Source organism: Onychostoma macrolepis, chromosome 07 (genome assembly GCF_012432095.1).
Source record: "Onychostoma macrolepis isolate SWU-2019 chromosome 07, ASM1243209v1, whole genome shotgun sequence".
Lineage (NCBI taxonomy): Eukaryota > Metazoa > Chordata > Actinopteri > Cypriniformes > Cyprinidae > Onychostoma > Onychostoma macrolepis.
The window spans coordinates 17,387,214-17,407,242 of NC_081161.1; the positions used below are offsets into that span (position 1 = coordinate 17,387,214).

The 20,029-nt window shown below is 35.6% G+C and overlaps 1 protein-coding gene across 2 annotated transcripts in view; it reads right to left on the reverse strand.

Moving 5' to 3' along the window:
• arap2 (ArfGAP with RhoGAP domain, ankyrin repeat and PH domain 2) overlaps positions 1 to 20,029 on the reverse strand; it is a 91,358-nt gene that overhangs the window by 4,021 nt on the left and 67,308 nt on the right. Inside the window, exons 19-31 of one of the 2 annotated variants that reach the window (XM_058781777.1) lie at positions 16,931 to 16,994; positions 15,741 to 15,904; positions 15,360 to 15,572; positions 14,601 to 14,706; positions 13,255 to 13,402; positions 11,994 to 12,062; positions 9,483 to 9,557; positions 9,016 to 9,133; positions 8,033 to 8,161; positions 6,601 to 6,737; positions 5,269 to 5,351; positions 3,073 to 3,108; positions 2,783 to 2,846 (exon numbers count right to left, since the gene is read on the reverse strand). In XM_058781777.1, the coding sequence (XP_058637760.1) occupies positions 2,783 to 2,846; positions 3,073 to 3,108; positions 5,269 to 5,351; positions 6,601 to 6,737; positions 8,033 to 8,161; positions 9,016 to 9,133; positions 9,483 to 9,557; positions 11,994 to 12,062; positions 13,255 to 13,402; positions 14,601 to 14,706; positions 15,360 to 15,572; positions 15,741 to 15,904; positions 16,931 to 16,994 (1,406 nt within the window). Of the gene's footprint in view, positions 1 to 2,782; positions 2,974 to 3,072; positions 3,109 to 5,268; positions 5,352 to 6,600; positions 6,738 to 8,032; positions 8,162 to 9,015; positions 9,134 to 9,482; positions 9,558 to 11,993; positions 12,063 to 13,254; positions 13,403 to 14,600; positions 14,707 to 15,359; positions 15,573 to 15,740; positions 15,905 to 16,930; positions 16,995 to 20,029 lie in introns of those variants that run through there. The other variant, XM_058781779.1, reaches the window with a different exon arrangement.

A 20,029-nucleotide genomic window follows, 5' to 3' on the forward strand; every position in this document is an offset into this window, starting at 1 on the left:
GGTGAGATCATCACTTCCTATATTTTCAAACTCAAAAAAGTTTAGTAAATAGTAAATTACTTAGTAAAACTCCTTTATAATAACGTTTTAAGGAATATCATTACTGCCTTCCAAGCACTGTATTTACATTACCTAGGATTTTATTCATTCTAGTGACATTTATAGGCCTGGAAGACAGACTTTTACCTGATATTTTGATATTTTCCATGACAGTGGGAACTTGCTGTAGGAAGAAATAGTTTCATACAAAAAATGTATACCTTACTTTTTAAGCTTTAAGTCTCAGGCAAGTGAAATGTTTAAAACTTCCATATATTCTCGAGCAGCTCTAACTAACACTAACTTTTTGACCTTAATGATGTAGGAACAAATGTGCTGGAACATTCTGGACCTATTCCTGAGCTGAACACTCACTAAGACAGCTCATACTTTCCACTGTGACTTTATGGCCTTTGAGTTGTTCTTCACGTCTATATCCTCATTTTAGCAGCAGAAGGTCTCATCTGCCTGTTCCTTTACCTACCCAGCACATCTCGCCAGTTTCTATGGAAACCATGCCAAGCAGAATGCTGGGTGAAATGGAAGCAGCGAGAGGTTAGAAGAGTATCAATTAATCTACCTGCATGGACTGCACAACCGCTTTTAGTGCATGTAATAATGAGACACAGCAATATGTACACTGAATTATGGGAATTATGGTACATGCCCTCCACTCCTCGTTTACTCTACCGCTTTAAGAAACAAAAAAAACCCCTGCAGCACCTCACTGCGCCCCACCTCCCCGGAAGAGGAAAAAAATTAAGAACCGAAGCGCTTTATTTTTCTTCCTCGTATCAGTTCAAAGCCACAAAAGCAAGAATAAACCTCGACAATGAAAACAGCGAACCTGTGGGAAGTAGATAAGGATGAGGCATTAGGACCGAAGAGAGGGGCAGGAAAAATCTGAGAGGGTTAGAGGATTGGAGGAGAGATCTAAACAATGGCTAAATCATCTACTACAGTACTTCTCTGCCATCTCTTGCCTTTGGTTTAAGTTATTAATAGTGAATCAGCTGAGTCAGGCCCTCTGTGTGTAGTAGTGCCCGGCTTGTCTAAAGAAGAGTCTGCTGGAACCAGTGTTATTGTGGCAGTCTGCATGACCTTATTTCAGCTAAAAGACCTTTCCGGATAATGTGATTTATACTCATGGAGGATGACCTTGAAAACATTCCCTCAATTCTTAGGGCTAGTTTTCGTCTAACTTTCTCTGGGAAAAGGAAATGCAGTGTTATACAGGACTCTGGGGGTATCATGGCCCTTGTGAAAAACTAGCAGCACACTTGAGCATACTAAAAATTGTACAAATAATATAATACTGAAAGACTTGAGTGTGAACAGAATGTAATGTTAACAGCATGCTAACTGCAATTAAATGAAAATGTATTATACTCTAAATTTACACAAAGTGCTTTTTGACCCAATTATGTAGGACACCTTTATATGTAATTTCATAATTCCTTCTATTATTTTTGAAATATGGTTCAAGTTTAATCCCAAATCTACTGGCAGTCATTGATGGAAAACTAATATAACAGTAAATGTACTTTAATGTCATTTCTACTTAAACAAGTATGTGTTCTGTATTTAGTCATATTTGTAATTACACATTTGAGATAATAAAGCTACAATTTAGTTAAAATATGTGACACTAGACCACAAAACCAGTCATAAGGGTAAATTTTTGAAACTGAGATTTATACAAGCTTTCCGTTGATGTTCTGTTTGTTAGGATAGGACAATATGTGGCCGAGATACAACTATTTGAAAATCTGGAATCTGAGGGTGCAAAAAAATCCAAATATAGAGAAAATCGCCTTTAAATTTGTCCAAAGTTCTTAGCAATGCATATTACTAATCAAAAATTTATTTTTTAATATATACTGTATATATATATATATATATATATATGGTAGGAAATTTACAAAATATTTTAATGGAACATGATCTTTACTTTATATCCTAATTATTTTGACATTAGAAAAATTGATCATTTTGACCCATACAATGTATTGTTGGATATTGCTACAAATATAACTGTTCTACTTTCGACTGTTGTTTTTTTTTTGGTCCAGAGTCACATACATAAACTTAAAATGTAATATTGAATAACACAGTACAGTTTAAATATAATCAAGTGCTTTACATATGCTTCAGTATGTTAGTTAACACATCAAAATAAATGTGCTTTATCAAAGCTGATGATTTAAATATAATTTGAAGTAAAATTCTTAATTTGACATTATTACAAACTGCACTTTTTAAAACATAACAAAAAACATTTGAAGCATAGCTGTGAAAGTCTACTATTTTTAAGAACACCTAAATGGCCTTTATTTTATAAACATTATTAACATTTATTATGTTTTAAAAGGTACTTTTAAATTTCTTTTGAAGTACGCTACAAGTGCACATTTGATACAGTTAAGCACAGCTGTGGTATCAGACGGTAATACCATGTTTTCCATATTCATGTACCATGGTTTTTACAAGGTACTCCAAAGTACTTTACAGGATACCTTCTATCTCCAAAAAGAAAGAAAAAACATGGTAATATCATGGAAGTTTATGAAGCTACAAAAAAAGAGCCTCATGTTTGGTTGCTAAATTCGAAATAAACAGCTACTAAGTGCCAGATGTGGAACAGTACCCATCTAAAAATTACATTATAAAAATCTCTTCACGAGCCCATTTGTAACAATGTTAACTGCACATTATGAGCACTTAGAAAACGAAGAAAGCTCACCTTCACTCTGATAATGGAGGTGACCCAGTCCTGCTGAGAATCATTCCCTTTACAGCAGAAATACCTTTTTCAGGGAGGACGCAAAGGCACATATTCAGAACACTGAGGCACTCAAGTGTCCTATTTGAAATTCAGTCATGCAGTTCTGTGGTTCAAGTACTAAGCTGTACAAAACCTTAGTAAGTTTCAGGCTGAAATATTAAAAAAAGAATCAATAAATGTTTTTCCTAAAAACCTTGCTGAAGCGTGTGATTGACTGTGCAATTAGGAACAGAGTTAATTGCACTTACCACTGCTGCTTTTCAGTATAAACAGTAAATCCCCAACTGTTGAAAATTAGTCAGAAAAACAACAACAGAAAGTATTCCATTAGTTTCGCAGCATTTCATTCAGGTTCTCAGGTTTATATTCAGCTTTTCCTGATGGCACCACAGTCTGACCCATTGAGAACATCTAAAGTGCTAAGATGCCATTAAATTCAGCTTAACTTTCATAGCCAGCTGACAAGCCTAATAGAAAAGATGACCTATTTTGCTTGTGTAAGAGAATTATATCAATGTTACACGGCCTGTTATACTTTACACTCTTACAGGTGTAACTGTTCTGCTGACCTACTTCTCATTAATTTGTTAAATTCATGGTTCTTGGTCTAAATGGTTCAAACAAAAAAATTCTGACCTTACACACTGCATTTTAGTCAATGTGGCTGACAATCAGCTTCTTATTTAACTATATAATGAGCGTTAAAATGTGTTTCTTCAACCTCTGGCACTTTGTCCCTGGTATTTTTTTATTTTAATTTTTTATTAAACATTTATTGCCTTTTCATATACAGTATTGATTTTATAGCTTCACTCTGAAAACCTAGTATAAACTATGAATTCAAAATTTGATCTTATAAAAGAATGAAATACAACATTTCAATATGTATAATGTGCAAATGATTGTCTCCCACTTTTGACATCACTTCCACCACAAAAAATACTTTTGCTTCAATTACAGTTTCATCAAAATTAAGTGTGAAAATATTACCAAATTGTGTGTACATTAGGTTACAAAAAATAATCTATCTACAAAATTAGCCTTAGAAAAGAGCCTGTCAAAGGACATGTGAAAAAAAAAAAAAAAAAAAAGACATTGTGACCACAAATTAATTTTTTTTGTCATGGCTTGTTAATTTGTGGCCACGTTTTATTAATCTCTTATTTAAACGTGGCCACCTTTGATAAATTCTTTTTTTTTGTTTTAGGAAAATCATGGCCACGTTATATTAATTATTTTGTTTCCTTGTTTTAATTTAATTAAATCATGGCCACAGATTCGTTTCCACAATTTACTAATCTGTGGCCACATATTATTAATTTGTTTTAGTTAAAGTGTGGCAATGTTGTATTCATTTGTTCCCTTGTTTTAATTTAGTTAAATCGCGGCCACAATTTCTTTTGTTGAATGAATTCTTAATTAACGATAACGTTATCTTGTTTTTTTTCCCCCTGCATGTCATGTGCAGGCTCCAACAATGTGTAAAATGTAATTTCCACCACAAGTTATCAAACACCATACACCATTTAAAATGTGGTGAAAATGTCACTGTGGTAGAAATGTTAATCACGGTTCCTGTGATGCATGTATGTCCACTGTTGGACAAAGTAAACATGAGAGTGTGAAAATGAGTTCATTTTCTTGTCCAGGAAACAAAAGTGCCTATAGTTGAAGAAACACCCTCAAATTAACAAAAGCTAAATAGTATGCATGTTAATACCTCAATGTAACATTAAAACAAAATAACGTGCAAACAGATTGAAAGTCATTTAAGGGTAAATGCTATTGTAAGAATCATGCCGTGGATACATTCACAAGGAAAACTATGAATAAATGATCATTAGATGAAAAGTCTTCAGTGCACTCATAAATTACACTACAGCCATAAATTACAAAAAAGCAGAATTATTGTAATGAAGCAAATCCACTGTTAACAATCTTCCCAGCAGGAGAGAGAAAAACATAGTACAGTGTATTTGCTAAATTACGTTTAATGAATTTTGTAATTGTGAGATATAAATCTGCTTTCAGATTGACTGTGATAGTCTCGTTTCTAAGGGGGGCATTTGGCACTAAACCAAGCAGCTCTGTGTGTTTGGCACAAGAGATAAAGACTGAACTCGAAGCTCATTTGAGCACAAACCTTGAGTTAATGTCAGAACATTTATGAATCGATCTTAATTACACATTTAGTATTATTAATACGTCTTTCAGTGTGGCCACACTAATTTTGAATAATTTGTTTCACACCACTGTTTGTGGGCTCTACGTGTTCCGGATTAAAATAAGTATTATAATGAGGGTTTGGGGAAATTGTTACAAAAAGCACCAGTTTGTTGATGTACTTGAGAAAGGCACGATTAGGTAGCACTTTTTTTTTTTTTTAAATGTGAAAGATAATTGCATCACATTTTTTTTTAGTGCACTTGATAAAAGACCATTACCTGCTTGTTGGTTTCAACTTCCTTCGTAGCCCTAAGTAACATTTAACAGACTTTAATGGAGCCTCTCTTTCTGGTTTGGTACTCTGTGGAAACAATAGCACGTGTTTCAAAATCAACACAAGGCTTTTATTTTTAAAAAAATGTCTGTCTACACATATTTTAAAGTACATACAACATAGCTCAATATTAATGCTGCTTTATTACAATGCTATATATCAATCAAAATCCTTTCCAAACAATCAGCACCACTAAAACTGGTTCACTTACTGTATGCAGAAAAGTAGTGTGAAAAAAAAAAAAAAATCTGCTTTATTTCCCCCAGCTCATTCACTTGAATCAAAAGGGGAAAAAACTGCAATTTCCTGTTTACAGCTGTTGGGAGCCCAAGGGCATTGTGTAAACTAGCATGTGCCGACAACACTGTGTTGTTGCCTGGAAGGGATGTACTTCGTACGTAATGCACTGCAAAACACGAGTGGCTCAGGCAAACACATCGACGACAGCAAAATGAGATCTAACCGAGAATCCTAACTTACAAAGCAGCAAGAAACAGAAAACAAAGGCATCAGAATATCAATTAAATTTCTGCTTCACAGCCAATTCCCACCTTCTTCACTTGATAATTAGCCGAAAATTCCGCAGCAGCCAGAAATTACACTAATTAAGGAAAGAACAGCCTTCATTCAGAGTGTCTTCGCCTCTCCGCCTTCCCTCCATCTCTCTCTCACACACACACATCCACACTTCGCTCAAATATCAGTTATTAACACATCCTGCACTCCTTAGGAGACTGTGTCTTAGCTCACGGAGCGTGTGCCCCTGAGGAAGAGCAGATCGGCGTGTGCACAGAGTGAATAAAGCAAGTATGAGGAGATATTACAGAGAGAGAACCTAACAGACTGCAGTCGTTTAAATCACTGTACTCATTTTAGGGGGTATGAGAAGTCCCACATTACTTTAATTCAAAATGAAAATAGCCATTAAGGGTTTATTTGTTTCCTTTTTTTTTTCCTCCACGCTTATTACAAGCGGGCCCCTGCGATTGGCCCAAAGCAGGTAATTTCATATCCGCTGTGTTTTTTAATTACTATTTCATCTGTAAATGCATGCTAAGAAAACAAACAGAGCTAATATGAAATGCTACGGCGAAAAATCTAAATTGGTAAACTGATGACTGCTGCAGGGCCGCTGGCGAACAGAGATACTGCATAGAGGTTGATCCCCATGAACAGCAGGGATGGAGATATTTAAATATTACCATGGGCAGAGATACTTAAGGACCTTGCGAAGCATTTTGACTCGGAATTAAGAGTGAAAATGTAGGAGACGTACTTTTATGTCTTTGTATAACAGCAGTTTTTTGTCTTGTAGTACCAGGTATCGGTCCTGAAACTTATTCCCCAAAAGCAGTTTGGAAGAACCGTCTTTGAATTTGAGTTGCTCTCCTTTAATGAAATCTTTCAGTTTATCTGTCACAAACAAAGAACAGCACAAAGAAAACATATCGAGTCATACCATGAACTATTTATGAGACAGAACATACAAACTATACATACACTGCAGCACTGCACCAGTGCAGCTCTCGCTACTTCAAACTCTAGCAAGGTGTCATACATTTTTAACATTTCTAAAGCTGTACTGAAAAGCAAGTGAAATCTCATCTGCAACACATTTCCAGCTTAACACATTTGAGAGACTAGCACATACACATCCTGCCACATGAATAAACCTTTGCATCACAGGACTGCTTAATATATATTAATATCTTTAGTGAGGCATGCAGAGAAGCTATTACTCAGTGTAGGTAGAAAATTATAATTTCAGGCTGTCATTACTGATGGTTTCAATAGGAAACCAAAAAGAGTGTAAAGGCACTTTATAAAAAAAAAACCCTGCTTTGCTTTTCTGCAACTACTCCATTTATCATCAAGAGTGAAAAATTGATCTAGAAATTGGTACAGAGACTCTAAAAAGTTATGAAATTAGGCCAGAATCAGAAAACTTTATGACTGATGTTAACTAGGGCTAGGCAATTTATTATATATTTGCTATGATTTTGTTGGTCACAAAGTTAATCGATTTGAAACTCAGATTTATGGATTTATTAGGGTCATCAACCGAAAATATTCACAGTCACCATGTAGGATGTTTCATATGATAAAATACACATAAGGGAATTGAGACAGATGTCTGCAGTTTTAATAGCATGTCTTATTTAAACCTCAATAGCAAAAATTAGTGATATGGTAAAGTCTGATTCATTTCCGGTAATCAGTCAGATTTTTACTTCAATGATTTATTTTAGTTCTCAGCTGAAATTGATGGCATTGGCATTTTAATGTTTTAGTACAAATATGTTAAAATGTAAAAAAATAATAATAATTATTTAAATAAACTTTATAATTCTTCCTTGTGTTCATTTAGTATACTAAATAATAACAATGCTGAAAAATAAGCACAGCTCTAAGAATAACCACAAGCTAATCTTTGAATGTGGCTCCAATTAAACACTGACTGTAAATGAAATAAAATAAGGTTGTTTAATCTGTCGATCATAGTTTAGAGCAGGGGTGTCAAAACTCAGTTCCTGGAGGGCCGCAGCCCTGCAGAGTTTAGCTCCAACCCTGCTCCAAAAACACAAACCATGTAGTTTAATTAGGGTTGGAGCTAAACTCTGCAGGGCCGTGGCCCTCCAGGAATTGAGTTTGACACCCCTGGTTTAGAGCGATCTGCAGGGGTGCATTAGGACATTCATTGTTGGTACCTGAGTTGGAATCTGTCATTTTAGAACCAGAGTATTTCTTAATGAGCAGGAAGGCTGAGCTGGGATCCTCCAGAGAGCTCCACTCCAATACCTGCTCCAGAATCTTCTCTTTGTAGTGTAAGGGCCGCTCTGTGCACAGAGAGAAATGATGAACGCAAAGCTCCATCTGAGTTCTTTCACAATTGATTGCGACTCCACAGAACAGAAAGGCCAGAAACATATGCTATGCAAATATGCTAACACTTCTAGCTTCTAGCTATGCAAGCTCGATTTCACACATCATTGTGCTTCAAAACGTGTCAGAACGCAATTCATAAGTATGTTTGATGGACTGCGTGTTGCAATGTGGAGAGCGGACATTTGTGTACAAGTTTTGTACATGTATACAATATGTTCCTGGACAAACATACAAAAGAGTCTCTAAGAGTCAAAAATTAATCAGCAGGACTGTATTGATTGCAATACATACAGATTACATCAAAACAAAACAAAACAAACAAAGCAATCCTTCTCATCACCCCCCCAAAAAACTGTTTGTGCTTTGGGTTTGTCCTCCACACTAGCATAATTATGTGGTGCAAATTTGCAATTATCGCCAGCCAATCTGACTATGATTAGAAAACACACTCAAGTGCAAAATAGATCCATTATCAAGTTGTAATTTGTAAAAAGGAAAACACAATGCTCGCTATTGGCAAAAATCACTCTTACACCACCTGTCTCTGCCTCCCACCAATGTACCACAATCTGTTAATAGTTTCGCATAACCCTCATGAAATAATAATAGTACTAATCATGCGCATTCACTTAGCTATTGAAGCATTTTAATGTGTGTGTAAGCCTTAGAGGAACATCATTAAATGCTCTAATAATTTGCTATACAGTTGCTAAAAAGATGCTTAATGTAGAATTCACTCCTAAATACTGATTTCAACTGGTTTTTATTGTTTAACTGTAAGATTTAACAGCAGCAGGACCCTTACCCATCTCTCCATTCTCAATGACCTCAAAAGTGGTCCAGAGATCTTGAGCTTTGACCTCTATCCCCTTCATCTCCAGAGTGCTGATGGCAAGCTCGTCTGACCTCATGCTAGGAGACACCTTATAGACACAGACATCAGTATTATTTTCTGTTTTCTGTGTTTTAAATGTTCAAAACTTCATTTCCTTGTGCAAAAGGATTGATCTACTTTTGCTGGAGGAGAAATGAGAGGAAAATAGGAAAGAAGATATCAAAGGAGTGTCAAGAGAAAAAACACTCTGAAGCAACCTCTATTAACTGAGGTTTACCTTGACTACTGATAAAACACAATTACTCTCACAATTAAATCAAACATGCCTTTGATTAACTGCAGTTTGATTTAGTCTGTGGCAGAATACCCTCTAGGTTCACACACACAGACAGCAAGACAGTCACACACACCACAGAGCGAGAGCGAGGGAAACAAACCTTGATTAAACAGCACTTCTCTGGCGCCTTTTTTTCCAAGTAGACTTCAAATATCAGGTCACCAGCAGGAGAGAACTGCAAACACATGTAACACACAGAGAGACAAAACACACACACGACTTTAAATACATACGTAATTCATTCAAATATATAGCAAGAAAGAAAGAAAATGATTGAACACAGCTTATCTAAGAAACTAAGCACCCAACTGTACAGCAGTCTTTGTGGATATAATACAAAAGCAATCAGCAGCCCATTCAGTTCAGACCAGCGTCTGTGTGTGTCTGACTAAATGACACACAGCTGGAGTCCCACACATCATTTAGCAGCATTACACAACAAAAGCTGGCAAACATCTTAGCTCATGTAAACCACAGATTAAAGCTCCTCTTCTAAACGAATGAAACTGCGTTGGCAAAATGTATTTAAATGTAGCGTAAATGACACACATGCTACTGTAACATTCTATAAGAACAGTGTATAAACACTCTTATTCAGAAATTCTGTGTCGGATACAATGAAACTTGGTTATTTTGGCAGCCAGGGAATTGTACTAGTCAAAAGTTTGAACACAGCTAGCCGAATACATGTTTCTACTGTCTACTATCCATTTAGTGCAGTGGTTCAGCAGTGTTGGGAAGTAACTAGTTAATTACGTAATTGCATTAAAAAATAAGTGTAATTGTAATCAGTTACAGTTATACTGAGAAAAATTGTGTAATTAAATTACAGTTACTTATAAAAAATGTTTACAAACGGGGTTACATCTGAATTTTTTTTCCACACACCCACATACAGATTAATTGATTTCTTTCATAAACTGCAGTGACTGCTCTAAAATATGAGACACCAATGTTTCAGGAGTTAAGTACACAGAATAGGGCACATGCTTTGGGTTTATGTAGGCCTATGCTTTATTTTTTAAGATTAACTGTTTTTTCCAAGCCATTGTTAGATGCCAGTGTTTCCTGTCAGAACTATGCAAAATTTGATTTCAAAAACAGTATCATAGCTATTGAACTATATCTTGTTTTGGTTTTAAATTTGTTTTGGTTTTGGTGGCTGTGCTTTGAAATTAAATTATTATAATCTTAATTCAAGTGATGAAGGATTTCGAAAGTGATAGTAATCAGTGTTGAATACTACTGTAAGGCTAACCCTGCCTGGTGTACATGTTTGAAAATGATTAATAGTTGAAAACATTAGAAATTTAGAGAAGTAATCAAAAAGTAATCAAATGTAATCAGTTATATTACTTTAATAAAGTAATTGAAATAGTTACACTACTTATTACATTTTACACAGGGTAACTTGTAACCTACTGCATTTCCAGAAGAACCTTCCTAACACTGTCAGCCAAGGGGGGCTGAGACACACAACAAACAGGGTGACTTAAGCTAAATGATAAGTTAGTTGATAGCACCTCTGGATACTGTGCAGATATGTGTATACAGCAAGTAAAACAAGTATTGAACACATCACCATTTTTCTCATTAAATATATTTCTAAAGGTGCTGTTGACATGAAATTTTCACCAGATGTCGCTTTCCATGCCTTACTGAACCTCCCTTTCTTCATGTGTTCAATACTTTTTCCCTGTGTCATTCCATTTTATTACACGCAACTTAATTTCTGAACTTACTTGTTTTGTTTTCTTTGTATGTATGGATTACTCAGGTTGTTACCGACATCTGGTGAACATTTCAAGTCAGCAGCACCTTTAGAAATAAATTTGCTGAGAAAAATGTTGACGTGTTCAATACTTATTTTACCCGCTGTAAATATATAAACCAGTATGAAGGGCCTTAAAATAATGTGTTGGAGAATATGTGGCCACTGAGTCAAAAAGGTTGAGAACCACTAATCTAAAGGCTTATGCTTAAAATGAGTTTTTCCCATACATAAATGGGCCAGTGACATAACAGTCATGTTCTATCCAGATCCATGATGTTTGTGAAAAATACATTAAAAATGCATTTCAAATTAAAATTACCTAAATTCCTCTCTTCTGTGGTGATAATGCTTTTAATTCATTAATTAAAATCTGGTACTGTATTGTGTTTCAATGTGTGAATGTGAATGTGTTTAAGCGTTCAAAAGCTTCAAGTATTTTTCATGGGTCAGTTCCAACATTGTCCTTGCCCAAACTTGAACACATTCACTGAAACTTTTTAAACTTGGACAGTAGCAAACAAAGGAAGATTAATTTGTTTTTCAGCTTATCTGAACAAATTGTTCCTCACGGTGCCAGCGAGGTATAAAGCAGGAGACAGGAATGTTAGGTAGCACAAAGAGCACTGTTTGCTCTAATTTGCTCAAAACAATACCAATACAGGTCAAAGTGATTCTGTGACCTGTAAAAACGTAAATACACATATATTCCAACACAAGGAGGTTAAAAGCTGAATGCACACATTTATGGCCTGTAACATCATGCTTCATAAAAAACCTGCAAACACACACACACACACACACACCTATTTAGCAGGAAGGTTAAAAGGGGTGACTTACTGTGGTGTCCTTCCACCTGGTGATAAAGCTGTTTTCTTTCTCCATTTGCCTAACCTGCTCTTCATTGACCTGTTTTAATGGACCCGCACAGATAAACACAGATTAAAGCCCCTGTGCACAGTAAACAGACCTGCTCACATCCCTTACAGCAAAGTCAGGGCATTTAAACTTTTCAAAAAAGCATCCCATAAGTGGACCTGTTTGAAATGGCATGTCAGAAAACTTAAAAGTTGAATGGTCAATAACATATACAAGTGGAATGAGTTGTCAGATGATTTTAATATACAGTATAATGACCGATAAATGATATCTAATGGTGCAAGCTCATTCTCCTATTTTTGCATTTAGATTCTAAATGTAAATATACTGGAAAATAAATAATGCTCACTTAAAGCTAATCTTTAACACTGTGAAATGTAAGCTTAAAACCTTTTCACACTGCAAATTATGTTGCGATGCTTAAATGCATTTATAAGATATAGAATGCTTGATTTTAAATGATTTTAAAACAAAAATGTTAACATATATAGTAAACTTTTAATTTACACCTGCATGCCTTGGTGTTATGCTACATATTACTTTAGTGAAACTTCCCATATTTTTTTCTCTAGATCATGGCTTTTAGCAACACTAAACTTCACGTTTCACAAGTTCTCCCTCTCTCCGAAAGTACAAGCGTGTGTATGTGCGAAGCCAGGGGGCCTATGAATGTATGAGCGGGCCGAGGGGGAATTAGCACAGCGCAGCACTGTAAATCCCATTACAGAGGCATGCGTCCAAGTGCAGCACGAACACCGTCCCCTTCTTCACACACTTGCACTAAAGCTTCGCATTTCACTGTGTTGAATGGAAATGCTTTTCACTGTTCATAGCACCATGGAGTTTGTCATATACTCTTGCCAGTTTGTTATAGCCCTCTTCAAATGAAGGGTTCAACACAGACAGGCGTCTATTTTCATCAGCAATAATTAGAATGGACAATAAAATCAATGCCTCACGTCCAAATCTTCAGTAATAAAGAGACTACAATTGACTAGTAAATCAAGGTCTTGTGAATTAATAAAAAGGGTACAACGGTATAAATTATTAATTAACCCCACACACCTGTGGAAACAGCACTGTGAAATGCCTTTTGGCTCTCAAACCGTGAATATGAGGGGAGTGAATATTGGAGCGGTCTCACGTTTAGCAGACCCTTGGGACTCGAGCGACAGAGATCAACTAGGTCTGAATCCTGAGAGAGGACACACGTTTAACTCACAGAGAAGAGCTGGATGTAATTGTTGATGAGGTCTTCCACCACACGGGTCTCCTGAGCTGTGTGTCCCTCCGTCTGAAACAGGCACGAGGAGAAAACACACGCCAGATTCTGCGTGTTCATCTGGTTGATATGCGAGCACCTCTGGATCCTGTGCAGATGTAATATATGTGCATAAATATGTGAATATTTCTGGAAAAAGACCTACATAAATAATAGATGAGTAAACACAAACCGGCCATACATACATATATACACTTCTGAATTCACTGAATTCTGTGTGTAATGTGCAACAACCGTTGCAACTCTTGCATGCAAGCTCAAGCTTGAGTAGTATAGCAGTATAACTATTTTATGATCCCTAAATTAAATTGTAACATTTTTACATAGATTGATTTATGTATTTTTTTAATTATTTTATTTATTTAAATTACACTACTGTTCACTACGGATTTTGTTATGTTTTTGAAAGGTCTCTTATGCTCATCAAGTCAGTAAAACTGTTATATTGTGAAATATTATTAAAATTGAACATACCCTGTTATCTTTTTTTTTTTTTTTTTTAAATGTAATTTATTACTGTGATGCAAATCTGAATTTATATAAGCCATTCCTCCATTCTTCAGAACCATGTGATCCTTCAGAAATCAATATAATACTTTGATTTGTTGTTTAAAAAATTTTGTTATTATTATCGATGCTGAAAACAGTTGTTCCGCTTAATATTTTTGTGGAAACCATGAGGAATAGAAAGTTCAAAAGAACAGTATTTATTTGAAATACATTTTTAATGCAAAAGTCTTTACTGCCTTTAAACTCAAAGTATTTATTTAAGTGTTATGTCCAGGTTTTAAAAAATTCTTACTGATGCCAATTTTTGAATGGTATTGTATGTAGTCGAATAAATACAGCACTTATTATATTGGAAAAACCTATTTGATCAGCAAAGTTTTTGTTGGCACTGTGTTATTGTTTACAGAACTTTAAGGCATTTTTCTGAAGAAAGCTATGACAGGAAGTGAGTAGTTTTAAATAAAAGCACATATAAGCATCAAAAGAATGTAGGCAGGTGCAAATGCTGTGCAGACCTGAGCACAGCAAAATGATTATTGTACATCATGGGGGAAATGTTAGGCTACACTCCAAATATGCCAAAAGGGCCAATTAAGCCTTCTTCAAACAATTACAGTCATTACAAGAATATTTTGAGCAATCTGAGGGTTTGGAGTGCCCATGTTTACTGTGAGCTAACCAGACTTCAAACATTAACAGAATACCAACTGGAAATGTACTGGCTTCAGAGGATGTTATTGCAGAATGTTGTTGTTGTTGTAAAAAGGGGGAATTACCTGTACAAATGCTGCAGCAGAGCACCAAGAGTTGACCTGTTGACTTTGGGTAAACTCTGAATGTAGGATGAATATTTTTGCACTCTAACCTTCTCATCCTGTTCATCTGCATTTAAGGACAATAAACACTATTTAAAGTAGAATTGTAATGTGCATCCACATAAAGTTCTGTGTGCATTTTACACAAATAACACTCCTTGACCAAGCCCCTTAAAGGTGCATTCAGTACTTTGGTGCTGGTTTATATTGACACCATATGAAGACTGTTTTAATTATTTATGATGCCAGTCAACCAGCTCAATTTATTTTGCCATCGAAAATTGACAAAGAGAATCCACGTGCTCAAGAGCTGATGCCTCTGTAGATACGCTAGTAGTGTAGTGTCGTTTCATGATGTGAAGAGTGAAAATCAGTCAAATAACACACTTATTATGTGCTTTTATCGTGCTTTACCAGTGGAAACAATGTGAGAATCAGTAGGCTACTCTACAGCTGACGAAGCAAAAAAGATCCAAAGCCAGAAGACCAAAAAATAAAGATCATGCTGATCCACATCAATAGCTAGATGGCAGTGTGGCATCTAACACCACTTTGTTAACTGTAGTTAAAGTACAAAAAATACTAATACAAACACTACCTAAAGAACTACTGAACGCACCTTTAATAACAACCAACTGGACCTTAGAGTAGTTTGATCTATAATTGAACACAAACTAATGTTCATTCGCAGGAACAGATTAAGTGGCTGGCAGCACTAACCAAGGGCAGAGATCCAAAAAGGGTACAGCTCTTTAGCCAATAGAGCGTCTTCACTGTGAGACAGGAAGCTCTTAAGTGTGTCTGTGACGTCCTCTAGCCGGTGGTCTTGAGCCCGTAGCTTAACAACCCGAGCGTTCTTGGTAAAATCCTGCAGGAGCTGGGCCACACGGCCCGGGTCACCGTTCTTCTGGTAGATTCCCTCATAACACAAACCTGGGGGAAAATTCAACAGTAAGCTTTGTGAGATAACTTTATAGTGTCCTTTATGATATAATTAAAAAAAAATAATAATAATTTTCAAAAATTAGATACATTAAATACTTCGCAATGAAATACAGTATAAATGTTTAAATCACATAGGAATATAAAAAAAAAACTCACCATATTGGGTGACAAAAGCAATGCAGCTATCCACAATGATAGGAACATCATTTTTATTCATCTGCTGGTTGCCGAGAGCCATACCGTCCGTCCCAGCTGCCAACTGGATGGAAGAATGCCACAGTGCAAAGTCCTGCTTGGTTATGCCATGTATGTACACAGTTCTGTATTTAAAAAAAAAAAGAAAGAAAAACACACACATGCACATACACATTTACAAGTTAAAATATAATTCACAAAAAGAGAAGCTATGACAGCATGGCAACAACACTGTACACTACAGTTCAAAAGGGTCTTATGCTCACCTAATTGACCAAAAATACAGTAAAAAGAGAAATATTATTACAATTTATAATAACTGTTTACTATTTTTATATATTTAAAAAAATAATTTATTTCTGTGATCGTAAAGCTGATTTTTCAGCAGTCATTACTCCAGTCCTGTGTCAAAAGAACCTCCAAAAACCATTTCTAATAAGCTAGGTGCTCAAAAAACATTTAATATATGTGACCCTGGACCACAAAACCAGTCTTAAGTCGCTGGGGTATATTTGTAGCAATAGCCAAAAATACACTGTATGGGTCAAAATTATAGATTTTTCTTTTATGCCAAAAATCATTAGTGTATTAAGTAAAGATCATATTCCATGAAGATATTTTGTAATTTTACTACTGCAAATATATCAAAACGTCGTTTTTGATTAGTAATATGCATTGCTAAGAACTTAGAATTTAGACATCTTTAATGGTGATTTTCTCAGTATTTTGATTTTTTTGGACCCTCAGATTCCAGATTTTCAAATAGTTGTATCTTGGCCAAATATTGTCCGATCCTAACAAACCATACATCAACGGAAAGCTTATTTATTCAGCTTTCAGATGAAAAATTGACTGGTTTTGTTTTCCAGGGTCACATATCAATTTTAAAAACAGCTGCTTTGCTTATTTTTTTTCAGGATTCTTTGATGAATATAAATTTTTTGTAACATAAATGTCTGTTAACATTACTGTCACTTTAGATCAATTTAATGTGTCTGAATACACAAAAGAAACTATTAATTCATTTCTTTCTTACTTTCAATAAATAGATAAAATCCCAAACTTTTGAACGATAGTGTATGGTTTATTAAAAAATAATATCAGCAGTGTTTTATGTGGCATTATGGTGTTAGGCATCTAGTGTACTGTACCTCCCACTCTCAACCATGAGCAAGACCTGAATCTTCTCATCACCCTCCATATGAGTGGACACAGCTGAGGAAAAAATATAGGAAAAACTTTACTGAAGCAGTCCATAACTCTATTACCTTGACAGAATGATAAAAGCACTCTTAGACAAACTAAAATAAAAAACATTAAGAGTCAAAGAAAACAGAGGAACATGAAGTGATACAAATGATGAGAGCTTTAGTGTTTTGTAAACTTTCCAGCTGGAGTAAGTGGAGCAGAAAGCTGAGTGCTACTGGTCATTAGTTTCTACTGCAGTACATGTAAAACAGTAAAACTGCCTCACTGAACCCATCAGACACATGCACAGTAGTACATACGCATTCAGAGTCATTGATTCTTCAACTAATCTTCCTCACATCTGTCATTTTCCCACTCCCTTTTGTCTCTCTCTTTCCCTCCAATATTGCAAATCATATTCAGTGACCGAAACTCTCTATCAATCTTTTTATTATGTTTAATTAATTAATCAAATTCATAGAGTCAATCACTTGTGCATAAATTCTGAGATTAATCCATTTCAGAGTAATGAAAACAAAACCAAATCAAAACAGATCAAGTGAGAACAAAATTGCTCAATTATTTTTGAAACTCCATACTCAACTAAAATCAACCAAAACATAGGAACTTAAGTGCTAAAAACAAGCACTTTAATTGTTGCACTTTAGCCATTTTCAAGGTTGGCAAATTTTGTTTACCAGTGTTATTGAAAATATTAAAAAAAAAAAAAAAAAAGGAAAGGAGCGTTACTGGGCACACAAGGTTTATTAAAAGCCATTACTGAAAAGAGGCAAACATTCACTATCAGTTTGATAAAAACAAACACCCCTCACTTCATCCTTTTAACCTCCCTTAAACATTAACGCCCTTAACTTTTAAGGAATTAAAAAACAGAATTAAACCAAACAGCTTTGTAGAGCTGGGGCTGGCATTGAGATTCCAATAACGACTCTCTTAACTCTCTCTTTTTTGTTTACACATACATGGAAATTATTTACAAGGGAAGAATGACTTCAGAATAAAGGTGGCCAGTGAGATCCCTTTCCATTTAGTGAGGGTTTAGATTATGTTGACAGATGAAAGAGAAGTCAATTTTAAAAGTAATTATGCTTAAAGTTCCCATGGACATACAGTATGGACCAAAAGTCTGAGACCACTAGTGATTTTTTTTTTTATTGCAATAGCACAATTGTTGAACAAAATGATTGATACGACTTTCAAAAATACCTTAAATTTGATCTAATATTTCACATCTAATATGACAGCAGCACTCAAGCAGCATAAACTCCATAAGTTTGTGTAAAAAAGGTCTCCAGCTTGATTACAGAGTCACATGTTCAATGTCACAAGTTAATTTTGATTAATTAGAAATATTTCTTAAATGTGGCTTTCAAATTTAAGGTTGTGTTTACATTTGTAGTTCCTGGTCCGGAACAAAAATGAAAACTATACATTTAGCCCTGGTTTGTTTAGTGTTCATTTTAACACTGAATCTAAAGATACAAAACAAAATGCATAAGGATATGGTCACAATCTGATACCAAGTGTAAACTTGCCCTAAATTAGATTTTTTTTTTTAATCCCACATTTCCAATGCGGCCTCAGATTTTTGGACCCCACTGTATATGAGGCACCCTTTAAGATTTTTAAGAACAAATGGATCCTTCTATAGGAGAACCTGCATGTACCTGCGTGACATTTCAGGACCATGGACAGCAAAGCATTTGACAAATACTATAACATTACCATACTGTCATTCAGGACGTTTACAGCAACTATTCAGAGGTGCTTTGAAGCATTTGCTTACAAAAGACTGAGAATTTCTTTCAAAAGCCTCTTTGTAGACAAAATATTATGTATGACTTTCAGATGTCATTTCAACACAAAGCTTTTCCACTGCTAAATGGATGAATCTGACATTGCTCTCCTGTTTATGGCAGGAGCGAATAAAAGAGGGTGAGCTAGGGCAAGCTGTGAACTGCTGGTCTGCCTATGTCTGTGTCCTAATCTAATTTCACAGAGTTGCAGCCCTTTGAGGCCCATATGTTCTGTCGCTATAGAGATCTTAAACCACTGGAGACGCTTCGTTAGCGCGCCACGCTACATTTAAAGGCTCCGCGAACTGTTGAGGCATCACCCTCTTAATCCTGCCCCGAGTATGTTGGCTTTCTGGATTTGATCCTTTTTTTGGCCTTGAACGGATTAGGAAAAAAAAGAGATTCATTGATTTTTCCCGCCTCGTTCTAGCGCAATTGATTGAAAATGTTGCAAATCTGGTCCATGGGTGCCAAGCTCATGTCAACTACCTCCCGCCCAAACACGATTGCCATCGGCAACCGCGGTCTCCCTTGGAGACAGACGAGACGTGTGACCAGACGAGTCTTTTAGAGACGTGGGAACGGAGTCAAACATTAGCACACTGAATGCCAACAAGGAAATACTAGCAATAGACAGAGATGAAGGCACAGAAGACTAGGGCAAATATTTCAGATGAGATTTCAAGAAAATGGTCGTGAGGCTCAAGGTGTCTCAAGCTAATACTGAGACACTTTACCTCAGACATCACTAATTCATTAAAATAATAGACAATATGGACAATCTCTTTAAAAAGATGTTCCTAAAAATGCCTACTGAGAGCATAACATGAGTGTGGAAAAATTGCTAGAATTAAAAGCGCACATACAAACACACATTCAGTGGTCAATGAAACTATAAATTTGAATGACTTTCTTTCTTCAAAGGGAGAATAATGTGCTGGATGCAGTTACATCCATTAGAGACTATCGTTTTCAAGCTTCAAAAAAGATGCAATGACACAATAAATGTATCATAAAATGCTATGTTAGTCATTATTTACTGCTAATATGGGTCTCGAGTGACCTGTTAACCACTGCAATCAGATCACTGAATCAGTAAACTAAACTTGAGAAATGGATCAGACCGATTTGAGAACAAACCATCGAAACTGGAAATGATCCAAGGTCTAACTCATAAAAACAGTTTGTATGCAAGTCAGACATTGCAACTTCTCTCTCATAAAGGCTGGAAGGAGCAAGGACAGA